Raw genomic sequence first — 25,390 nt, 5'->3', positions numbered from 1 at the left:
TCTGTTAATCTGCATTATATAGCCTAATAGCTCTGGGAATCATCAGTTGCTGGGGCCATTTGAGTTACTGTTTGAATTTGGAAAACTACTAAGTTTCCCGTTGAACGTTTCACAGCTTTGAAATTGTTTTCTGGATGAGGGCATCTTATTAAATTATTGTCATGGGACCGCGCAATCAATACTCATAATGTCCTATGCTCTCTGTATGGCTTATTTCACTTAGCATAACACTCTCCAGTTCCATCCTTGCTTGTCAATGAGAGGTCAGTAATGTGTGCCAATATTTGTTTGCAGTGGGACTGCTTCCACCTCAAAACATACACATCTCTGATGAATGGTATACGAGATTCAGAGTATCCTGGGACCCTTCACCCTCTCCGGTTCTTGGATATAAAATTGTGTATAAGCCAGTGGGTAAGGAAATACTTTTATTGCCATACAAATGCATTAAAGAGTTTATTGTTTATGAGGGAGTCTTTACCGCATCCTCGGTGATTAGATTCTCTTGAGAGTTTGGTTGTCACATCAAGCCCTCTCCCACTAGAGGCAATATTTTTGGAAATAATGTTCTAAGCCTATGGTCTGAAGTGTCATTGTTACTATGGGTGTAGATGAGACTCTCCTTATATTGCATGATTATAAAGTTTGGTCTGGTTCATAAAATGACACAAATGGAATCTGTGTTCAGATATTCTATACGTTATTATGATTGTGAAATAATGCATATTTAATCAATATAAACTTCTGTGTTTTCCCATTATGTCAAGGGCATATGCATTTTAGTTTATTCCTGACAGGCTTGCTTTCAGCTTCCCATTAACATTTACACCTAAGTGGATATCACCTTGATTAAGTGATTTGCTATCTCTGTTTCTATGTTCTGCCTGTATGCTTAGCAAAATGGAAGAAAAGTGCTCTTTGTACCAAATTTGCGAGGGTATCGTTCACGCACCCAGAAAGGGTGTGAGCTATGAAAAGTAAAGGAGAGAGGGCAAGAGAAAGGAAACATGAGCTTCGAGAGAGAGAGCTTAAAGGAGGAGAAGGTGTTGCTAATTGAGGACCTTCAGGAACCAAACTCGTGGAATAAGAACCAAAATAGAATTTCTTTTCTTTTTTTTTAAATGTTTATTTTTGAGAGAAAGAGAGTGAGCAGGGGAGGTGCAGAGAGAGAGGGGGACAGATGATCCAAAGTGGACTCTGTGCTAACAGCAGAGACCCCTATATAGATGGGGCTCAAACTCACAAGCTGTGAGGTCGTGACCTGAGCAAAAAGTTGGACGCTCGGCTGCCTGAGACAACCAGGCACACCCCAAGATAGAATTTCTTAAATCATCTCTATAACAAATTGGAAAAATGTTAACTGAACACCTACTATGCACAAAGCACTATGCTGCCAAATTGGGGCTTAGAGAAGAGGCTTGAGGGGTCTAGGGTAGTTACTATCATTAAAGGAGCATTGATTACAAACCTACTACATTCTAGCTACTGTGCTATGTATGCTTTGATTATAAGAGGGTGAAGAATTCAGTCTCTGCTTGTAGTTTTGTATTCACCATATAATGAAACATGTGCTACAGTGAGCAGGTGCAGAAGGGGCTGTGGAATTAATGGTGTTCCTACCATCGTTTTTTGATTTTAAGGAAAATTTGAGACTAGTGGTGGCATATTTCTATGTATTTTTGTGATTGTTCTTAAAGGTTCCAATGAGCCCATGGAAGTTTTTGTTGGAGAAATGACATCATACACGTTACACAATCTCAATCCCAGCACCACCTATGATGTGGATGTTTATGCTCAGTATGATTCTGGACTCAGTGTCCCCCTGACGGATCAAGGCACTACATGTGAGTGACATATCTTCTCATGGTTGTAAGAAAGAGTGTGGTGCAGATTGCCAGGTCAGCCTGTTCTAATTTCATTTCTTCTTAACATATGCATGTTTCCTCGGCATTGAGGAGGTGGCCCTTTGTTGTCTAGCCACACAAATATATAAGTAATATAATTGAGTATACAAAAATGTATGTGATTTTTTTATTTCTTGTAAAATATGTTTTGAATCTTGAAAGATAAAAAGTATAGAAATTATGATTTTATCCATGAATTATCTGTAAAATTAGATTTGGAATGCCATGTAGTTTTTTTTTTTTTGACATATGTGATGTTAAAACATATATTACTTAAATGATTGATTCAATTGAAAATTTTCACAGAAATGCCATGATTAATGACTTGGCCCAAAGATAGATTTTGTGGTCACCAAGTAGTTAATAACTATTTAAGGACTTAGAAGATAGCCTTTTAGAAAAATTTCTTATTATTATTTTACATGAGATGTCTTGGTTCTTTGTAGTGTCCAGAGGGACTCTGTAGAATTTCTTTCCCTTGAGAACTAGTGATAGAACAGGAGCTCTGTTTTAGCTGTACCACATTTTCCTGTATGTTTCTTGTATGTTTCTTACAAGGAAACATACTAAGAACATTGGCATTTGTTTTTCAGCTACAGTGGAAGTTTTAAAATTGTGTTTTGATTAAAAGTATACATTTTTGTCTTTATTCGTGAAGTAAATCTGTTTTTCCTTTCTTTCTTTCTTTCTTTCTTTTTTTTTTTCTCGTAGTGTATTTAAATGTGACAGATCTGAAAACTTACCAGGTCGGGTGGGATACGTTCTGTGTTAGATGGTCACCTCACCGGGCAGCCACCTCCTACAGGCTAAAACTAAGCCCTGCAGATGGTATGTGTGTAACAACAACAAACAAACAAACAAACAAAAAAATTAAAAAAAAAAAAAGGACTGGGCACAGAGTAGCAACATTTTAAACTTCAGTAATGGAGATGCTATTTTGTCTACAAAATTATATATAAAAATGTCTTTACATATATTTGATGGTGACACTGGCATTTTCCTTTGTTGTCATAATCAGGAACCAGAGGACAAGAAATTACAGTGCGTGGATCGGAAACCAGTCACTGCTTCACTGGTCTTTCACCAGAAACTGATTATGGTGTCACTGTTTTTGTGCAGACACCAAATCTTGAGGGACCTGGAGTCTCTGTCAAAGAACATACCAGTAAGTTTTTGAGTAATCTGAAAGTCTCAGATTACTGAGGTGTCAGTAATAGAATGTTCTATTCTATAGAATAGAATCTTAGTATAGAACTAAGGTGTCAGAATAGAATGTTCTACGTGTGGGAGACTTTAGTGGCTCCGGTGTAGACACTTCTCCCTTTGGGCAATAGTAATGATTGGAATGATGGCAGATTCATGAAGAAGGAACCTGTGGCTGGTTCAGGACTTTTATCTGCAGCAAATCCATGTTGTCCCTGTTACAGAGTTGGTGTTATTTTAAGGGAAGGGCTACAGGAGGGAGATACGGCTTTTGCTGGCAGTGGGAAGGTGAATATGCACTCGTATTAGTGACCTTTACTCATTTGACCCTATTTGAAGGCCTTTCATCCACCCTTTGAATTGTCGTTTTGCTTTCTGCCGCTGTTGTCAATGTTTGAATGACTACCAATGATTTCAAATTTGGATACAATAGAATTTCCAGTATATCATTGCCAATGAGACTTGATTTGTTATCTAGGACTTAAATTGCTCTTAACATGCACTTCCTGTGATATGAAATTTGCACAGGTTATATTCTTCTAATTATTATTTTTTAATTCCAGCTGTGAAGCCAACAGAAGCCCCTACGGAGCCTCCCACACCTCCTCCCCCTCCCACAATTCCACCAGCCCGGGAAGGTAAGTACAGCATGTTAGGCAGTACATTCAGCTGATAGGGATTTATAGCCTTCTTATTTATGTAGCCTAGACGCTACTTCCGACTGATATAGGCTATTTCTGATTTATCATCTCTGCTGAAGAGTTTTTAGATTAAAAAAATAAAAAGATTACCAGTAATTGTTCTTCTCCCGCTCAGGCGGGAGTGTGAATGAACTCAGTCATAAGCTACAGCTCTTCAGTTGGAACTCTCTTTCCTCAATTTTGCAGATTAATGTCTAGTGATACTTTGCATTGTCCATAGTCCCATGGTGGGCATTTCTTTTTCCTGGATGCTGACATCAATAGGCATTGTGAACCTTTTTGGCTGTATCTTCAACCTACACCTGGGGCCTTCGTCTTTGGAATTCCTGGCTTCTGCCCTGGATTGCACAAAGTTAAAAAATGTTCATTCAATGCAGTTTTGAGACATAATTGTCACTTGCAGGGAACTGGCAAAAAGACATAGTGAGCTAACAGAACTGGTCTCTCAGTACTTTGGGGCACTTCTCAGTGTTTTATCAGATCAAGTTTAAGCTAATTAACTACTGCTTTATTCTTTCCCCACGTTTCTGTTCCTGGCACTTAACTGAAAGAATTTCAGATTTTATAAGTATTTTTCTTTTGTCTTAGAGGGCTCTAGAATGCTACAACTTTATTAAACCTACTAAATAAATAAAATAAAAAAATTAAAAATGTATTCTTATATGATAAAATAATACTATATAGGGTAAGTTGTATTATAGGGTAAAATAATAATGGGTTTCTTTAGACTGTTGAAAGAAATTCAGTAAAAAACCTTGTCCTAAAATATATTAAGTTTTTCTTAATAGACTTTTTTTTTTTTTTGAGAGAAAGTATGAGCAGGGAAGGGGCAGAAGGAGAGGGAGAGAGAATCCCAAAAAGGCTCCACGCTAAGCATGGAGCCCAACACAGGGCCAGATCCTATGACTGTGAGATCATGACGTGAGCCGAAATCAAGAGTTGGAGGCTCGATGGACTGAGCCACTCAGGTGCCCTAGACTTTACTTTTTAAAGCAGTCTTAGCAAAATTGAGCTGAAAGTACATAGAGTTCCCACATACAACCTGCCCCTCTCACACATAACCTCCCTCAGTATCAATACTGAACACCAGAGTGGTGCATTTGTTACCATCGGTCTACACTGACACATAATTTTCATCCATAGTCCACAGTTTATGTGAGGTTCATTCTTGGTGCTGTATGCTCTACATGTTTTTATATACTAAAATTTTAATTTTTTTAACCCTCCAGGTCTGAAAATTCAAATCAAAGATAATTTATTCCTTCCCTTCCCTTACTCTGTATGATTCTAGTGGCCTAATTTAAAATGAAAAGACACCTAATTTGCACCAAATCTTTGACAATTATATACAAAACCTCCAGACCCACTGATGGATATTCTTAAATTCTAGACATTGTAGCTTTTCATTTTATTTCCTCCTCATCTGTTGTTTGAAACCACTTGAGAAGTTCCACAAGGAAAGAACATATATTTGCATAATGGATCTAAGCAGGTGGAGTAATTCCAGACCAGAAATTAAGGGACAATTAGACTAGTGCTTCTCAAACTTTATTGTGCACGTGAATCCTCAGGGTACCTTGACATTGCTAATCTGATTCAGGAGGTCTTGGGTAGGGCCCAGATTCTGCATTTCTAAGAAGCTCCCAGGAATTGCTGCTGCTACTGAAGACTACTTTGGGTAGGGGGTGTTGGGCTACACTTCTCAGCTTTGTAACTTCATTTGAGTAAAAGAATTCATGAGAATTGGGGTTTCTCTGTTTTTTCCCCCCAGTATGCAAAGGGGCCAAGGCAGATATTGTATTCTTGACTGATGCCTCCTGGAGTATCGGGGATGATAATTTTAACAAAGTTGTAAAATTCATCTTCAATACTGTGGGAGCCTTTGATGAAATCAGTCCTGCTGGAATTCAGGTGGGTGCTGTTTCATAGTGGCTATTCATTTGTAAGGTCTTGCTATTTCCTTTGAATTTCTCTTTTTAATTAGAAAGGCTTTTCTGTATAAACTATGTTTTGACTTTTGTTATTTACTATTTTTCTTTACACATGTATTTTTGGGAAGGAGTTGGATATGAATGACAAATAGAAAAATAAATCCTTCCGTAGATGTTCTCTTGGCTAGATGATACTGCTTTTGGAGAATTTAGGGCATTCTGACTCTGACTTCCTGCTTAAGACTTCCGACAATGATACATTTCCATAAAAGGTCATCTAATGTTCTGGAAATTAAATGCATTGTGATTGTCAATCCCTATTAAGATAGAGGACACAGCGATGAGCAGTGACTGGCGTGGGTGTGTGGCGTTTCATACTTCATCACTGTGGCATCTTTGATTATAAAAATAAGAGATTTTGACATAAGCCACACGTAAGTTCATAAGCAAATCATGTATTCTTTTATGGAATATACTAAATTTAAAATCCCCAAATAATCCTGTGAACATTTTTCCAACCCAAGAAGAGTAAAAAAATTCAAGCTAGTTATAGTCTTAAATTAATGTTTTAGCAATTAAGCCATTTTTTTCATCCATTCAGACACTGAGATTTCTAAGAAAAAGCAAAAAATAACTACTGTGTCATCTACTTTATATACGTGATTATCAGTCCTTAACATGACTCTGGAAAGTAAGGATAGTTATCTCCATTTTACTGATATGGAAATGAAAGCCCAGAGAGGTGCAGAACTTCCCCTATGTCACACAGCTACTAAGAGGCAGAGCTAGGATTTGAGCCCATTGAATTCAGACTACAAAGCCTGTGCTCTGTCTAGTAAATTACACTAAGTTTGTGGTGAGTGCTGATTATTAGCACACATACAACATTTTAATCTTACGATGAAGAATGAATGCAATTAGTGAGAAGAAGCAGTTGACTAAGGACCAAATTGCTTAGCCAACATTTGAGTTCAAGATGGTGTGTTCTCATTTCTAATCCTGGGACCTCACTCTTCCCTAGCCTTGCCCATCTCTTCCTACATCCTAGAGAAAAGATGTGAATACTATATGAATACAGCATATTTACAATGTTAATATCAATTGGTGGTTTCATTGAAGATTAGAAATTAGTAAATTTAATGAGACAATAGTAGTCAGTGTTATAGTGTTAGCTATAAAGAGCTTATAATAGTCTGTCAAATCTAGGATATTTATTTTCCCCATTCAACAGCAGGAGGAGCCACTGGAAAATTGAACTATAGAAAGAGGTGTCTTAACCTCACCACCAACTACATTCCCTTTCAGGTCTCATTTGTGCAGTACAGTGACGAGGTCAAGTCTGAGTTCAAGTTGAACACGTACAATGACAAGGCCCAAGCCCTTGGGGCCCTCCAGAATATTAGGTACAGAGGAGGAAACACAAGAACAGGTACAGTTAATCAACCGTGAACGTAGACTTTCACTCCAAAGCATTTGGAGTGGTAGAACTGAGTGTACTACCACATTCTGATATTCATATTCTTCTCAGTTGAGTGTGTCTATTGGCATTTGGATAGTTTTCACTGAGGTGACAGTACAATGTTCCCTGCAACACTCTATAGGCAAAGCTCTCACGTTTATCAAGGAGAAGGTCTTGACCTGGGAGAGCGGCATGAGGAAGAATGTCCCCAAGGTGCTGGTTGTGGTCACAGATGGTCGGTCACAGGATGAGGTCAAGAAGGCAGCTTTGGTCATCCAGCAGTCGGGTAAGCACAGGCATGAATTTGATGTCTAGTGAGCGCACTCATTATCTTAACAGTTTTACATGTTCAGGAATGATTGCGAAAGATGAAACTGCTGATTTTACTTTATTTTTCCTGTTTTACTCTGGAGTCCATACCCTTGAAATGTTAGTTTATATTTAATTTGTGGATGGTTTAGTAAGTGCTGAGAAATGACATGGTGTGTATATATATGTATGTGTGTAAGATGTGACTTGGGGTATGTAAAAGAGCAAACCTAATTTCCCCATCATGGCTAGAAGGCTACAGAATGCAGTAATGGGATGGTCCCAGAGCAGACTTCCTACCATAGCAGAAGTGAATTTTGATGCTGGTTCCCTGTGCCAGGAGAAACATAAGGAAGCCTTTAGCTTTAGCACATCCTTGCAGATACAGACCCAATGCAGATTGCTGAAAGGAGGAGGAGGAAGATATCTTTGAAGTGGACCTTGACAATCAAATATCCTGAGAGCCTCCTGGCAACACGGATTTGGATTCATTATTTAGGATTACTAGAGATGAAATTAGGTCTCACCAGCACTTGCGTTAACGCCCTCCACACCCCCAAATCCCAACTCCCAGGTAGAGTCCAAGGTTAACATATTTTAGAGAGAATTCTATTTTGTGCATGATGGTAGTAAATTTAGAAAGTACTTTGTGGGGCGCCTGGGTGGCGCAGTCGGTTAAGCGTCCGACTTCAGCCAGGTCACGATCTCGCGGTCCAGGAGTTCGAGCCCTGCGTCAGGCTCTGGGCTGATGGCTCAGAGCCTGGAGCCTGTTTCCGATTCTGTGTCTCCCTCTCTCTCTGCCCCTCCCCCATTCATGCTCTGTCTCTCTCGGTCTCAAAAATAAATAAAATGTTGAAAAAAAATTTTAAAAAAAGAAAGTACTTTGTTATATGGAATTTTTCATCGGCACATACATAATTCTTTGGCTAAAAGCATGAGTCATGATTAGTGCTAAGTCATACTGTCTTCTTTCAATACAGATTGTTCTTTGTACTGACTTTTCTTTTTAAATAAGTTATTGCCTTTATTTTTTTAAGTTTATTTATTTGAGAGAGAGCAAGCGAGTGTGGGGGAGGAGTAGAGAGAGAGGGAGAGACAGAATCCCAAGCAGGTTCCACACTGTCAGTGCAGAGCCTGATATGGGACTCAAACCCACAACTGTGAGATTATGACCTGAGCCTAAATAAAGAGTCGAACGCTTAACTGACTGAGCCACCCACTCATTGCACGAGTGCAATGTCATGCACTTTGAACATATATCTACATATTTTGGGCTTTTGGTTGATTTAAGTTTGGGGTGATGCATCCTTGCTCAAGTTACCTTATTTATATCTCATTAGAGAACTAATTTCTTATATAGTCTACTTTTTTCTACTTTCAGACTAAGCTTTTGGAGTGAAGTCTTTGTTTATTTGTGTTAGCCTAAATAAATGAAAGTTTATTTCTGCTGGGAATTATAGATTCCATTTCAAGAGTGGCCAAAGTGCTGCCTTTGAGCCCGAGTTGTTGAGAAAATCAGTTTCAAGAACTCAAAGTTTAAAATGAGCCCATTCTTGGTTTCTGAATTACATAAGCTTAAAGTGTTAATGGTGCCTAAGAGAGCTGTCGAATGGATGGGTCTGTTAGGACTATGGATCTCTGGAAGGAAATGTGCACCACATCAAGTCTTTCTGCTGTTAAGATGTGTGCCTTTTAATTGTTAGGATTTTATTTTAGGAAACCCAAATAATTGAGTTTTCTAAGCCAGAAAACAGGAAGACCTGGAAAAGTCCAAGAGAGTTTATGTCCATTAAAAGGACTTACTGCATATACTGAGAAAAATGCAGTGTCATTTCTGAAAAGGTTTTATTTTGAACTGCTGAATAAAGTATGGAAAAGGGGACATGTAATTCACTCTATAAACACTGCTCTGCAGGGTTCAGTGTCTTTGTAGTCGGTGTGGCTGACGTTGACTACAATGAGCTCGCTAACATTGCCAGCAAACCGAGTGAACGGCACGTGTTCATTGTGGATGACTTTGAATCTTTTGAGAAGATTGAGGACAACCTTATCACGTTTGTCTGTGAGACTGCCACTTCAAGTAAGTCATGTTCCAGATGGATCCACAATCTCACCTGTTTTGGAAGAAAACGACTTAGTAGACAATGGCCTGTCCTGTATGGGATCAGGTCCGTGAGTAAATAGATTCGGGGAAATCACTTGGGAACCTGATGAATCATTGTTCCTATTGAGATCATGCTAAATGTGTGTTTGTCAGAGGTCCGCTTTTAGCCTTGAGGATGTAATATTCCTTGTATGGAAATGAAGTGTTTTAACATATCCTTTTCCCACCGTCCCAGTGCTGTGACGTTTGAGTAAATTAATCTTCAGCTTAGAAATGCATTTATAGAAACATTTCTGTGAGATGAAGGTTTTCCCTATTAGTAATCAATTGGTATTTGTTCTGTCAACATCCATGCTTCAAGGGAGCAAGGAAAACACTGACTTTTGCGTGTGCACTCCATAGAAATTCACTTGGTCCTCTTTTGGTTTTTTGGGTATAGATTTTTCTTGTTTTTGCCAAGACTTCAATGAACTTGGAGCTTTTCAAATACAGCGAAGGACCAAAGATCAATTATTTAAGTCAATTTATCCTCTTTCCCACCTGTAAGCACCGATTCTTGGGGTGTTATGGAGACACTTATGTGGCTAGTATTAGACTCCTGGTCCTAGGGAGGGCTATGCTTCACAGGTGTTATATCTTGCCTTCTCACACATTACTAAAAACTCAGAGATGTGCTTAGAGGTGGCAGCAGTGAACAATAATCTGGGGTTTACTCTCAGAACTCATGCCAAAGCTCAGAATGGAATTGCGCAGGGGAGGGAGGTAGTGGGTCTGGAGGTACCATTGCCTCCCTTGCGGTTCTGGGGTCCTGAAAGCCACCCTCTAGGATCCCTGGGTCTGGGGGCCCAGGGTGAAAACTGTCACACGCTTGTCACTGCTGTGTGACGTCCAATGGCTGACATGGGGCTTGGGGGGTGGGAGGGGTTGGCAGACAGCTGAATAGGGACAAACTTCTGCCTTTGCTTAAATCTAAAATCCACGGGGAGAAGAGTTCTTTAATCTATTGAAAAACATCTGAAAATTTCCCCCTTCAATTCTGTTTTTGCTATTTGTAAGAATACTGTAAAATTCCCACTGGGACTGGAGGATTTTCAGAAAACATTGATTATACCAGTTAGCACTATAATTTCTCCTACACAAAGGAAGTCTACAAGAAATCACTTATAAAGGGTTAGATGGATGTTATTTTTGTAAATGAACGAACACTCCCATGACTTGGTATATGTACATAGCTGCTTCGTGTGCGTGTGTAATGTTTGTGTATCATGTGGCTGAATCGAACTCAGAGAACATTGTATGTTGCAGGTTGTCCTCTCATTTATTTGGACGGCTACACCTCACCCGGTAAGCATTTATACCCTTGGACTAACTTATTTCCAGATTTAAGCAACAAAATAATTAAAAGGACCTAATTTTGATCTTTTCTTTTCTGGTGTAAAGGTTTTAAGATGCTTGAAGCATACAACCTGACAGAAAAGAATTTTGCTTCCGTACCAGGAGTCTCTTTGGAGTCTGGGTCTTTCCCCAGCTACTCAGCATACAAACTTCAGAAGAATGCATTTGTGAATCAGCCTACAGCGTAAGTGTGACGAGGAGTTTCTTTCTCTTATCATGGGCCTGACACTTTTTTGCAGCTCTTAGAATTTTTGCTGACTTCTTAAAATCTAGAAACTTTAGAATTGTCAGAAGTCTCCTCATGGATGACTTAGCTTAGTTTCCTTAAGTACAGTCGGTTAAGTGTCTTCCCCATCGGGTCACACAGGAGACTAAGACTCCAGCCTCACTATTCTCAGACCCAAGAATCTCATCCTGGGTCTGAAATATTATGGATAATGGACCTTTTAGGATTTAAGGCTAGGATTGTAGATTTAAGGCTTCTTCTAAGGGAGGCTGTTTAAGCAGGAAGGCAACTAATTATTTTGAACATTTCTTCCTCTGGTGCAGAGGGACTGAATGGAATAAATGCCGAATGAGAGCCGGCATTCTTTTTAATGTTTCAGATCTGCAGAAGATGAAGTATTGTGGCACTTTTGCTTGTCCAAGATCAGACAGGCAGCGGTTAGTTTTTATTGGCCAATGCTCTGGCAATCTGTTGGGTAGCGCTAGCTGTTGTTGTTTTACTTCATGAAAGTTGGCACCTGGGAATCATAACTAAAATATGTATTTTTTATTCATTAGAATTAAAACACTTTAATATGTGTTTGGCAGCTTATAGGAAGAAAAGAACAAGAAGAAATAAAGCCTTTAGAAACTTAGGACAGGGTCAGAAAATGATGTCTGAAATTTGAAATGCTCTGGGAAAGCTGATGGAAAGTTCAGAATAAAACCAAAGCTAATTTCTTTTAAGAAAGCACAGATCATATTGTTGTAGTTTGACCACACTGTAAGTTCCTAACTCTTTTATGGTTAACCATGATGGTTCACAGTTTTAGGTTTGTCAGTGAATCTTAATACCCGGTGTTTAACTTCAGTCACCACAAGGTATGATTCCTACATTTAATTTGTGACAGCCTACTGTGTTCTCAAGAGTCAGAACTGTGGCTGAAAGACAGAAGCATGAATGCAATTACACTTTTTTCATAAGCACTCATTAACTAATGGAGAAACATGCACCGGGTGAGACACGAATTAATATGGAGAAGATATTATTTTTAACATGGAATATTATGGAGATAGCAGGTTTTTGCACATATGAAAGGCATCATGTCAGCATGCTGAGAACATACGTTTTAAGAAGCAGGGCGGCATTGTGTTCCAGAAGTACCAGTGGTGTGGTACTAGGACATGAAACCTTCAGAGACATTCTGTGCCCTCCGTCAAAATTTGTGGAGGAACAGCTTCTTTTCTGTCCAAGAGTTGATAATTAAAGCCTTTTTGCTACCTTCAGGAAGAAAGCATTATTAAATGGTCTCACACAGAAAACCATCAATCCTGCTTCAGAGATTCCCCCAGAACAATGACTGACTCAACTCTGGAAGAGCACATGGGACCACATTTTTTGTCTAATGGCTTTAGAGCCAAGAAGCATTTCCTTTTAATTGAATCACATCCTTTATCTTCACTAAACGTTTGCACATGTACATGGGCTTAACGTTTATTACTGGTTTTATTTTTGGGAACATGTGAGCTTCTGGAGATTATGTGATTTATTTGATTTCAAGGGAGGAATTTGGAAGTGTAAAAACTATTAGAGATAGGCAAGGAAAAATTAAAACCTTAAGCTGTATTACTCATGATCTCATTCCCCTGACATTGGAAATTAAGCATATTTAGTAAGATTCATTTTCTTAAAATTACATCCATAGATACAGTGTCTATCACTCTAAAATCATTATGTAATTTTATAATCATATTTGTGTCTAGAAACAATCAACAGTAGGATATTAACAGTTATTAACGGTAGGATAAAAGACCATTGGGCAATTTCCCAGACTTTTGCAAATTTGGCCAATTGTAAATAATCTATTCACTACTTACATAATGGATCTTTAGTGTTTGCTCTTTTGATGTGTTTCCTAAATTTTTCCTTTTCTAATATGTCGCCAGATTATTATGACTAGCTTCTAATACTGCTGGTAATGAGTTTATTGTACAAAGATTTAAAATATTCTCTATTTCTGGTGAGAAATCTTTGTTAATTAACTAATCAGTTATGTTTTATCCAACAGAGATCTACACCCAAATGGACTTCCTTCTTCATATACAATTATATTATTGTTCCGACTTCTCCCAGAAACTCCCAGTGACCCTTTTGCAATTTGGCAAATCACAGATAGAGACTATAAACCACAAGTTGGAGTAATTGCAGATCGTAAGGATTTTTATCTTATTTTAAGGCACATGCATACTACTTTTGATTATGAATCCTCTTTCCTTTTCTTTAAAAACCTACTGAATATATATAATTACTTGATACATGATTTTATGTTTAAAAATACAACGTATTGGTAAATATTCTAATTTTATTTAATCTCAACTGAAATTATTGAATATTTTAGAAATCTCTCCAACAAGAATCATTAGTTAATATTTTCCACATAAAGTATACCATGCATGTGATTTAATAACAATTATGTGTTGGTTACAGCTTCTAGCAAGACATTATCATTCTTTAACAAGGATACAAGAGGTGAAGTGCAAACTGTTACATTTGACACAGATGAAGTGAAGACATTATTTTATGGCAGTTTTCACAAGGTAAAAACATAAAATATCTGATTATTTGTAGAAAAAGGATATGATTTAAAAATTCAGACTAATTTATTATTTATTAAAAGGTCATGTTAAATTGGTAGAAACATAGCTATGTCTTTTAAAATCAAAATCTTCTTTTAAAGAATTTGATTAATTTGAGAATATTTAAAGTAAAACAGTAAGGGGCGCCTGGGTGGTTCAGTCAGTTAAGCGCCCGCCTTTGGCTCAGGTCATGATCTCATCGGGCTCTGTGCTGACAGCTCAGAGCCTGGAGACTGCTTCAGATGCTGTGTGTCCCTCTCTGCCCCTCCCCTGCTCACACTCTGTCTCTCTGTCTCTCAAAAATGAATAAATATTTAAAAAATTTTAAATAAAACAGTAATTCTACTAACAAGGAGATAATTATTACTAACATGCTGATATGTTTTCAATGCTAATATCTTCAAAATTTGAATCATGTAGTAGGTATAGTTTTGTATGCCTATTTTTTCTACCTACCATTTTATTGTGAACCTTTATGTCATTTCATTTCAAAAGCTTAATTTTTGTGGATAGTATTTTAATTGATAAAAATAATTCTTTCATAGAGCACAGTAAGCTGCTTCTGCTTGTTTACCAAAGAGTTACAAGCATGCTAGTCCGAAAGTTATGATTATTTACTAAAGTAATTAATATATTTATGAGAAATATTTATCTTACATGAACACATTATGAATTCTCTAAAAAATATTATTAAAAGTTCTAAGATGCATTCTTAGGGGATTGTCTATTCTTGTTGATCTTCATTAAAATTTTTTGTATGTCAACATTAGAGGATAATACGCAAGTTCTGTCAAATTTCTAAAGGATGATTAATTGACAAATAAGTACTACAGTTGGGAGCATTAGAAATGAAAAGAGCCATCTAGGTTAGAGTGGGCTTTTTAATGGTATTCCGTCATTCATTGGATTGAGTTAACAGGAGGAATAGCACTTGTGCAACAGTAAGGCACTCAGAAAATTAGTCCCCGTGCATAGGAGACAAATATTTCCAGTTCAGTCTGATTCTCAAGTAAAAATTGAACTTTCCTGTACTTGAGTAGTTTAGCTAGATTTTTTGAAAATTCTCTTCCTGAGAGTCTTGGTTTCTTTCTGGAATGTTTTTTCTTATTGATGAATCATTCTTGCAAAGGATAGCAAGGGACTCTCCTCATGAAGCTCAAAGTCACTTCAATATACACATTGGTGAGAAGCAAAACAACAATGAAGGAAAAACAAAGATCTCTGAGTATAATGGCATATCTACTGCCATGATGAAGTACAGTAAAATAAATGCCTCACTGGGAAAGAAAATTCTAGCTTGACAAATATTATTAGCTTCAACTGCTCCTTATCTGATAATAGATGTTGAATTTGGCCAAGTTCTTATGAACTTTTTTGGCTCATTAATACACCTATTAAACTCACATTTCAGTAGTTGCTAAAAAGAACTATTTTATTTTTCCTTCCATACCACTGAAGATATTAGAAATTTATGAACCAACTGATAACCACTTAAACACTATTATGTTTAAATTTCCAACCCTCATCAAATACTTCATTCTACTTAAAAAAAAAAGCAGTATTTTGTGCAGAGGTCTATAATGACAGTCATTAATTACAAATCAAGATATTTTTTTTTGACATTTCTTTCTTTGCTTGCTTTTATGGAGAGGCATTTGTGTTCTTAGTTTTTATGTAATGCCTCTTCTTTTTCCTTCTGACAAGCTCTCTTGTCTCCTCAAATCTCTACCTTTTTTTCTCATCAGACTTTTCTTTTTTTAGTTTCTCCTCTATGTTTTCACTATGCTCTTTTTCCTCCTCTACTCCTCCACCCCATTCTTATCAATTCAAGTACTAAGTTCAGTCACTATTGTCTGTTTACATTCTTTACTCATTCAAAGATTCAAACACTTTTCTCTCATTTTCCATTTAATTTGGGAATTGAAGTTCTTCAGTCTTTAGGATGTGAATGAGTGGTACTCTGATAGTAGGAAATTAGTGAAAATGACATGCAGGGGACTCTTGGGAGAAAAGGAGCATAGGGTAAAAGAGCTTAAGTAAGGAATGGCGGACAGCTATTGCTTTTTAAGGATTCTCTTGACACGTTTTGTGTCTCTGTTCCAAGTGAGAAGTTTGTCATAAGAAAAAAAGTGGAATAGATGAAAAATAAAAGATTTAGGGAACAGTAGAACTTGGGAAGGGAGATGAGTTGATAAAGAGTGTTCCTATTTCTTCCTACTTTACTGTGACCAAAAAGGATTCACAGCTGGAAAATAGTCCCTAAATACTTGGGACAGTGGTCTACAGATGAAGAACCCACTCTGAAATGTTATTATGCTTGTATTTAAAATGTGATGAAAAGCACTGAAGAGATTGTAGGAAAATATGTTTTTAGCATGAGTTTCTTAATGGCTGGTATTGACTGGCAATCGGAATAATTTTGTTACAAATTAGAAGTTTTGATTTTGAAATAATTTTGGGGGTACTATGGTTTTCTCAAAATATTTTGTGAATTTTTGCCTCTGAGATTGTTCATAGAAGAGCCAAAAATAAGTTTTAGTTCTTATTAGATAATAAATATCTTGGGAATGCTTATATGGTCTTCTTCTTGAATTCAATATTAGATGATTGTTCTGGGGACATTTAAAGTTAATTTTTAGTAAGCTATGTATCACTTTTATATAAAAGCAATCAATATGCAGTTCACACTTAGAACTTAACAGATGCACTAAATTAATGTTTTGGTGGTGATTCTATGTGGGAAAAATATTCACTATTTAAAAACATTGCCAGAGATTGTCCTTATGCTTACTGACTCAAAGAACTTAAGGGAATTTCTTTTCCTTTTAACTTGGAGCCAAACTTTTCAAAGTAATTATCGAGTGCTTACTTGAGTATTTGTGCTGTGATAAGTGGAAACTATGAGTATAACTGTAAACTCAAAGATTACCTGCAGCCATTCTTTACACTGTTGAAATACAAATGTTTTATTAATTATCTGCACTAATAGATTTAAATTCTGAGTGTCCTGAATATCAGATAAGAAGTAAATCAACATAAGATTCTTTCCTTAAAAGGAAATTGAATCTTCTATCTATCAATTTCCAGAACCGAATCTCTGTGGAAGACGTGGGCTAATTCTTTACTATGTTAAATGTCTATATGGTATGCAAATTCTTTTTGGCTGAGATTAGGGAATAACAAGTTAAAAATTGAGTTTAGCAAAATCTAATGGAAGACATTTGAGGATCCTGTTTACTGAGTATAACAATACATTAATAATTTATTAACTTGTATTTGAATAGTTCTTTATAGTTAATGGGATCATCTCATCTACTACATTATCTCTGGTCATCTCAGAAAGAGTACATATGGGAAAATAGGCAATTATGCATGTATATGTGGATGAAGGCTCATTTAATTTGATGTTTTTAATAAATGACATTGACATTGTAACCTGACTGTTGGGATTTTAGTCCAAGACTTGATTTGGGATAACAATAATATAAAGAACATATTTGTCAACGTGTGATCTGAAATATGCAGAAATCACCCAAGTTTTTGGGGGTAGAAACTTTATAATGGAAACAAATGATCTTTTTAGGTTCATATTGTAGTGACCTCAAAAAGTGTTAAGATTTACATCGACTGCTATGAAATTATAGAAAAAGACATCAAGGAAGCTGGAAATATCACAACTGATGGTTATGAAATTCTTGGAAAACTTCTTAAAGGGGAGAGGAAATCAGCTACAGTAAGTCACACATTTTTATTTTTCTAGGTACTTTTCATTAAGATTGAAATAACATTTTAAAAATAATCAGTGGGTTGTTTTTGTTTTTGTTTTCTCAGTGGGTTTTAAATTGTCAAATTCCTTGGTCAGATTGAAACATCGAAAAAGTTACATTGAGGAAATATACTGCTGACAGAACATAATAATGTGGTTTACTGCTAGAAACAAAATAAGATGTCAAGACACCAGAGAACATCATGTAGTCATCTTGACACAGTTTCAAATTGGAGAGTAGAACACAAATAGTTGCCAGGATAACCAGTGAAATCTAAAATAACTCATTTTTTGTTCTTCAAAGATAGCAATTGTTAATACAAATTTCTGCAATCAAGACAAGCATTTGTAGCTTGATAACACAGACACAAACAGTGACTGTCATAGAGCCTGTGCTCTCTCTGAGAAGAGTCATCATCTGTCTGTCTCAGAAGGAAGATCAGTGTAGGAGGGCGGCCAGCTGACTGCATTACTCACAATTTGCACTGGCTCAAGTTTGAGGCGGGAGCATGCCAACCATATTATAATGCTGTCTATTAGTAAAAATTTAAATCTAGAGTTTTCACTGTATCAGGCTAATTAAGTTTATATTAAATGTCAGTCAATAATAATATTGATCCATAAGCAAGGTTAGGGGCACCTGGGTGGCTCAGTTGGTTAAGTGTCCAGCTCTTGATTTGGGCTCGGGTCATGATCTCAGGGTCATGGGATCAAGCCCTGAGTCAGGCTCTGTGCTGAGCGTGGAACCTGCTTAAGATTCTCTCTCCCTCTCTCTGCCCCTCTCTGGTCTAAAAAAATAAATAAAAGCAAGGTTAACATTTTTGGCTTTTTAAAAAAATTTACTTATAAATATTAAATTTATTAATTTAGCTTTCTTCCACACACAGGATTTTGTTCTCTTAGATTCACAAGTGAAATTTTTATTCTGAAATGTAGAAACCATTAGTGCAAACTTAATATATTGTGATAAACATCTGGACTTTTAATTTAATTAAATTTAAACATTTTTTAGGATTAATAGAATACTTAATATGCCTAATCTTATAAATCAATAACGATGGTAATAATGATAACTAAGATTTATCAAGCACTTAGCATGTACCTTTTTATTTTTTTTAATTAAAATATAGGCGACACATAATGTTATATTACTTTCAGATGTACAACAGTGATTCAACAAGTTTATACATAGACTTTTTATTGAATATTGTCTTTTTCTTTAAATAGAACAATTATAACAGGTTTATAAAAGGATGGCTACATCTAAGCAGCCTTTTCCTTTTTATCAAAATAACTTTATTTTTTAAATGTGGAAAGATAGAAAGTATATGCTATGTTGAAATAATTAAACTGAATCATCAAAGTTATTAGTCAGTCCCAGGTAAGAATTTATGAAAAGAAAACATCAATTTTAGGGGCGCCTGGGTGGCGCAGTCGGTTAAGCGTCCGACTTCAGCCAGGTCACGATCTTGCAGTCCGTGAGTTCGAGCCCCGCGTCGGGCTCTGGGCTGATGGCTCAGAGCCTGGAGCCTGTTTCCGATTCTGTGTCTCCCTCTCTCTCTGCCCCTCGCCCGTTCATGCTCTGTCTCTCTCTGTGCCAAAAATAAATAAACGTTGAAAAAAAAAATTTTAAAAAGAAAACATCAATTTTAGAATAAATGAAGAATGTTATTTTTAATGTTATTTTTCTACAAGAGTGGACTTTTAAAAGTTGATTTAAATGGATGTAGTCTTCCAATTCTTAATTAAAGAAATTAATGTTTTCTTAAAAAAAAACAAAACTCAATCAAGCATTTTATTTTAGTCGGGGAAGTGAATCAGATGTGGGAATTTCACATATGCATTTTGTTTTAACATCTCCTTCTCTTAGGCATAGGTTTTTATGTTCTTCCTGTATGAAGTAAGGATCACATTGCCCTCAAGAGTTTGCACTCTTGAGAGAGTCTTTGTGAGAAATTGGCAAAGGTTAAAATGTGGAGTTGTTAATATGAAATGTTTTTCATGCATCTTTAGCTGATGTTTCTGTTGGTTGTTTGCAGTTCCAAATCCAGAGTTTTGATATTGTATGCAGTCCGGTGTGGACCAGTAGAGACAGATGCTGTGATATTCCCTCTAGGGTAAGTAAGATGGAATGGAACCGTTGTTGTGGTCTTAAAAGCCCTCCTGCAATAAGGGATGCGGATGCAGATGGTCTGGGAGAGGAAGTAGCACTCAGCAACTGAATCTCCAAGACGGAGCCAAGGGACGTGCACGATGTGTATGCTCATCAGCTACCACAGCTGAGGCCAGTGACCTCCTCCTTTAAAATCCAGGAATACACAAGACCACATCTGAAATTCTCCCTAACAGCCAGGGTGGTTATGCGTAGAAAAGTCCGCTGGATCAGGGAGTTTGATATATCTACTAATTACAAAGCCCTCCTATTGCTTGTAAAATATCAGCATTTTACAGAATAAAAAACATCACCTTTGTGGACATCTGAGGCTTAGGGTAGACATAACCACATTACTTTATGAGATGATGGTTTTCCCTCATTGTGGCTACAAAGTTGAATGTGATGATGGAGTGGATGCTTTTGGCAAGCAGTGAGCTACATACATCCACAGGATCAACGTGTGTTATTTATTCCACAAATGCTTATTGAGCACCTATTTATTATAAGCCAGGCACAATTTTATGTGCGTGGATTACAGCAGTGAAAGTGAATATTCTAGTGGAAGGAAAGGAGAGAGAAAGAATTAACAAGTAGATACATGCTACATTACAAAGTAGAAAGTCTTATGATGAAAAAACAAATCATGGTGAAGGGATAGAGAGTCAGGCGAGCACTATCAGCCCTCAGTGATGAGGTGAGGTTTAAGCAGAGACCTGGTGAAGTAAGGGAGTGTACAATGTGGATGACGGGGACTGCATTCCAATCAGGGGAGACTGCACATGCAAAGGTCCTAAGACCACAAAGTGCCCTAAATATCTGAGAAATATTAAGTAGATCAGTGGGGCTGGAGTAAAGTGAACGGGAAGGGCAGTGGTAGGCAATGAGATGGGCAAGGTGACGCTGGTTTGCAGAATGTATAAGGCCTTCTAGGCCATGGAAAGGATTTTAGATCTTACTCTGAACAAAATGGGCATTGATATCTGAGATACTCAGCATTTCTCTAATACTGGATTAGAGAAAACCACATTAAATTACCAGTGGACTATGTGGTGGTTTTATAAGCATTTCTTCGTTATATAAGGTTTCCTAAAGTAAAACGTAAAGACATAAAAGACCAAAGCAAGATTCAACATAAGACTATTTTTACTGATAAATACAAATTATTTCTTCAACTTGAGAACCGGATTTCCTTGTGTACGTAAGACAGATGGGGGTGGAGGATTGGAAGACATTTCACTTTCAATTCATAGGTGAATATTCTTTTTCAAAATTTCAGAGAGATGAAGCAAAATGCCCTGCTCTTCCCAATGCTTGTACGTGTACACAGGACAGTGTTGGACCTCCAGGTCCACCAGGCCCTGCGGTAAGGAAACTGCAATAGTCCTTCTAGCCTTCCTCTTAAATCTTTGGAGTGATCATCTTTTTGCCAGTATGTAGTGCATAAAATGCTTCCAGCCATCTGTCTTTTCTGGGACAGGCCATTTTTTTGTGGTGTGTTTCGAGATCTGAAATGGAATAAATCAAGAAGAAAGTTTGAACACATTGAACACCTTTTGTCTAGTCATGCAGGAATGAATGATTGGCTAGTATTCAAGAGCTATCCCCTTAGAGATGTGAATCTGGGTTTCCATCTGTAATCCCATGATTTTGAAAATTTCTTAACATTTCCCGAAAGCTTCTTGTATGTATGCTATGGAGCCATGGATGAGAGGCTGAACACCTTGTTTGGAACCTAGGATATGTATACCTTATGTAGCAGATACATCATGACAATAAGTAGGGAAATTTACATATGTGATGATACCATAAACTCTGGGTGAAAGTATTGGGGTTTGGAATAACTTGGGTAAGAAAGTCTATGACCAAGTCTATTTGTGGGGGAGGGGCACAACACTGAAGATTACAGTGATAGATTTCACTAATCAATGTGGAACCCCTTGATTCAGTTAATCCAGCATGTGACCTGGGCTGGTTTTGTGGAATGGAAGTGATACCTCTAAGCCCTAGTGGTCTCTTTTAAGAAAATGGTTAATTAACGTAGGAATCGCTCAGAGATTCTCAGAACAACAAATTTTATTGTACTTAGGTCAGAGCAAATAGTGTAGATTGATTTTAGGTTAATTACAAACCAGCTTCTCTCATACAGAATAAAATGTCACTGGAATTATTGACCATTTATTAATTTATTTTTTTATTAACAGTGACTTACCTGATTTATATCTGTAATCATAAAACTATATCCTGATGTAACGTAGATGTTTTTGAGAAGTAAGGATTTTTTAATAAGGTAACATTATTGGATATCATTATCATATTTATTTCCTCTTTGTTCAGTGAACTCTGATTTCCAGTTACTAAACTACATGTTCTGAGATTCTGAAAGATTCAAGATATTCTTCTCTTTGCATATTATTTTCACTGAAGAATGTGCACTCATATAACTCCAAACAGAATCTTCTCCTTGCTGTATTTAAGTAATGCTTGTTTTTTCTAGTAAGCTTCAAATTTTCAAATAAATTTCAAAATTTGCTAACAATTAAGAAAAGTTCAGAATGTAAAAGTGAGACACTTAAAATGTACAAAGTTATGAAATTCTCTTTCCCCACGTATTTGTATGATATGTAAAATTCACTTCAATATTTGTAAGTAACCATAGAAGTATCAGTTGCCTGGAGAATGCTGCTTCTTGATGTAATTTCTGTGTATCGGCTTCTCCCTCCTTTCCTTATATTTACCCTAAAATGTGTTCTTACTATGTATTTTAGGGAGGACCTGGTGCTAAAGGTCCCAGAGGTGAAAGAGGTATCAGTGGGGCAGTTGTAAGTATATTTTATGGTGCATTTAAGTTTTCGTGTACATGTTGAAGTCTGATTGTTAAAATTTCCACTAAGGGGATATGTGACCTTGAGCAAGTTAGTTCAAGTTTAGTGTGCCTTAGGTACTATAATTACCTCAGTCTTGTCTCTGGATGTCAAGATGATGGATTAGACTAGCCAGAGAAAGAAATGTCCAAGGCATCTCACTGCTATAGGAATTACACATAGGAAATCTGCAGAAGAACCTAAGGGTTCTGCTACAACATGGAGAAATAGAGCAGGTAATCCAATCATTGGGAGACCCACAGGGAGCAGAGCCCCACCAGAAAGCTGGAGGGAGCTGGGAGCAGTTCTGCGGCTCTTTTTTTCACCCTGTCTCAGAGAAAGAGCTGAGCAGCCATGTATATGTTCAGTGGGGGGGTCACCGGCCCTTTTCTACCAGGTCCATACTTGTCTTCCATAAGATAACTCAAGCTTATCAGGGCAGTATATTATGAAGATGATGTGTGCTTTTAGTCATGATATTACTAATGATGAGCTAACCCAGTTAGGAAAGGGTGAGGCTGGGATGCTAACCCAGTTCCCTGACTCCGAGTTTGTACCTTTTCTACCTGGGCATGTTGCAAAGAAGCTCCAGCATAGAGCATCTTCTTAGTGGATATCTGTTCTTTCCTTGCTTGTTTTATATACACATTAGTTCCAGAAATAAGGCCAAGTCTAAGAGAAAGCAGGACCAGCCTAAACTAAGAAAATCCACTGAAATTCAAGGTTTGATCTCATATGAATTCTTGAGTATAAATTTATTAATATATCATATCCAGTGTGTTTTACCTCTTTTACAAATCTGCTTCTAATGGGACTTTTGGAAATATAAGTGCTCTTATGAATTTATTGCACTTGAATTGTTCTTTAATGAATAGTAAAGGGAAGAAAGGAATGGCATTAATAAATGCTTTTATAGGTGTGTAGATTTCTAAAATGTTTGCAAACATTATATGACTGATGTCTTAAGACACACCGACAGGCTTCTGATTGGATGTTAGCACTGGAAGGTCATTATGTGACTTTGTGGTTGTTTCTCTCTTGTATGCTTTAGGGGCCCCCTGGCCCTCGTGGAGATACAGGTCCTCCAGGCCCCCAGGGTCCCCCAGGCCCCCAGGGACCCAACGGACTCTCCATTCCGGGAGAACAAGTAAGCACAAAGGCTTTCTGTATTTCAGTGAGGATGGTAGATTAACATTAAGTTGAACTAGAATATTTTTTACTGTATTTTGCCAAACTCAAATGTTTCCTGAGAACTCAACAAGGTTGGCCATTGAGATAACTTCCTATGATTATGATTTCAGATATGCAAATAGTGCATGTAATAATATTTAAATGTGTAGATAAAATTATTGCTACTAATTTGACCTTTAAAAATGAATAAGTAATGCATATATACTTCAACATCCTGAAGGCTTTGAAATTACTTTCGGCGTGTGGCAACCCTTTGCTAATATTTATGACCTCAAGGCAAGCTTGCATTGTCTATCTAGGTCGCTACTTCTTTAAAAAAACTTTTTAATGAAATGTTTACCTTTTGTTCCAAAAGCTCATCTGAAGTTATAAAAGGTGTTTTTACCTTTTAAGACTCATATTTTATTTAGCTGCTAACATTTTTTTCTATACCTTAAAATAAACAAAAGAATACAGCATATGAATAAGAATATGATAACTGCATAGTTTTAAATTCAAGTCTAAATTCCCTTTTAAGATACCTTAATATGGGGCGCCTGGGTGGCGCAGTCGGTTAAGCGTCCGACTTCAGCCAGGTCACGATCTCGCGGTCCGTGAGTTCGAGCCCCGCGTCAGGCTCTGGGCTGGTGGCTCGGAGCCTGGAGCCTGTTTCAGATTCTGTGTCTCCCTCTCTCTCTGCCCCTCCCCCGTTCATGCTCTGTCTCTCTCTGTCCCAAAAATAAATAAACGTTGAAAAAAAAAATTTAAGATGCCTTAATATAGGACAGATACATTTTCTTGGCACTTAGAGGAAAAATAATTGATACCAGATAAAGCTGGAAATGAGACATGTGGAGGGATAGGGCTTTCTCACTCAAAAGGGTTGCCTGAATCAACTTCTAGCTTCTTGTGTCCAAAAGGGACTTTTGGGGCTTTTTCCTTTCTTACTACTATTATTAAATTAAATTTATCAGTTTTAATTCTAATTTTTTAATTAATTCTACTTTTTTATGACAAGTGTTTTCTAGCATGTAGTTATAAAGACCAAAATTATAACACTTCATTGAATATCTATTAAAATCAGCAACTAATTAAATATATTAAATAAAAAATAGTTTTTCTCCCTTCAAATTTTCTTCCTATGAAAATACCTTATGTTAAACTATGTTCTTTTGAAGTAGGTATATCGTCCCATAATTATATAAAATTATCCTTTAATATTACAAATGGAAATCATAACACAGCATTTATAGCTTAAAAAGCGAGCATCAATCCGAAAAATGATTTATTTGTCTACTTTCTAAATGTGTTTACATTGTATTTATGAAGTGATGGAGATTTCAGAAGTGACTCCTGTCTCCCCTTTTCACTTCATCTCTGTAAAATGCCTGAGGACTGTTTTCCCATTGCTGCTGTAGGGTCGCCAAGGGATGAAAGGTGATGCTGGAGAGCCAGGACTTCCCGGCCGGACCGTGAGTTGTTCTTGAAGCTACCTCTTTTTTTTACTTGTCAGGTGCTGTTTGAAAAGTTGCCCTTGTAGTGCCTCAAAAGGTGAACCCAGAGGAGGCAGCAAAGCAGAAGCCAGGCTATG

At 37.0% G+C, this 25,390-nt stretch overlaps 1 protein-coding gene across 1 annotated transcript in view; it reads left to right on the top strand.

Moving 5' to 3' along the window:
• Positions 1-25,390, top strand: part of COL12A1 (collagen type XII alpha 1 chain) — a 116,222-nt gene that overhangs the window by 77,245 nt on the left and 13,587 nt on the right. Inside the window, 19 exon segments of the mRNA XM_019830870.2 lie at positions 295-414; positions 1,698-1,844; positions 2,616-2,732; positions 2,923-3,069; positions 3,671-3,745; positions 5,580-5,719; positions 7,045-7,168; positions 7,341-7,484; positions 9,423-9,587; positions 10,917-10,955; positions 11,052-11,190; positions 13,280-13,422; positions 13,699-13,808; positions 17,431-17,580; positions 19,653-19,730; positions 21,045-21,131; positions 22,534-22,587; positions 23,681-23,776; positions 25,218-25,271. Of these exon segments, the coding sequence (XP_019686429.2) occupies positions 295-414; positions 1,698-1,844; positions 2,616-2,732; positions 2,923-3,069; positions 3,671-3,745; positions 5,580-5,719; positions 7,045-7,168; positions 7,341-7,484; positions 9,423-9,587; positions 10,917-10,955; positions 11,052-11,190; positions 13,280-13,422; positions 13,699-13,808; positions 17,431-17,580; positions 19,653-19,730; positions 21,045-21,131; positions 22,534-22,587; positions 23,681-23,776; positions 25,218-25,271 (2,129 nt within the window).

Source organism: Felis catus, chromosome B2 (genome assembly GCF_018350175.1).
Source record: "Felis catus isolate Fca126 chromosome B2, F.catus_Fca126_mat1.0, whole genome shotgun sequence".
Taxonomy (NCBI): Eukaryota; Metazoa; Chordata; class Mammalia; order Carnivora; family Felidae; genus Felis; species Felis catus.
The sequence above is the reverse complement of the archived record's forward strand: the minus strand, read 5'-3'. Positions and strand labels throughout refer to the sequence as shown.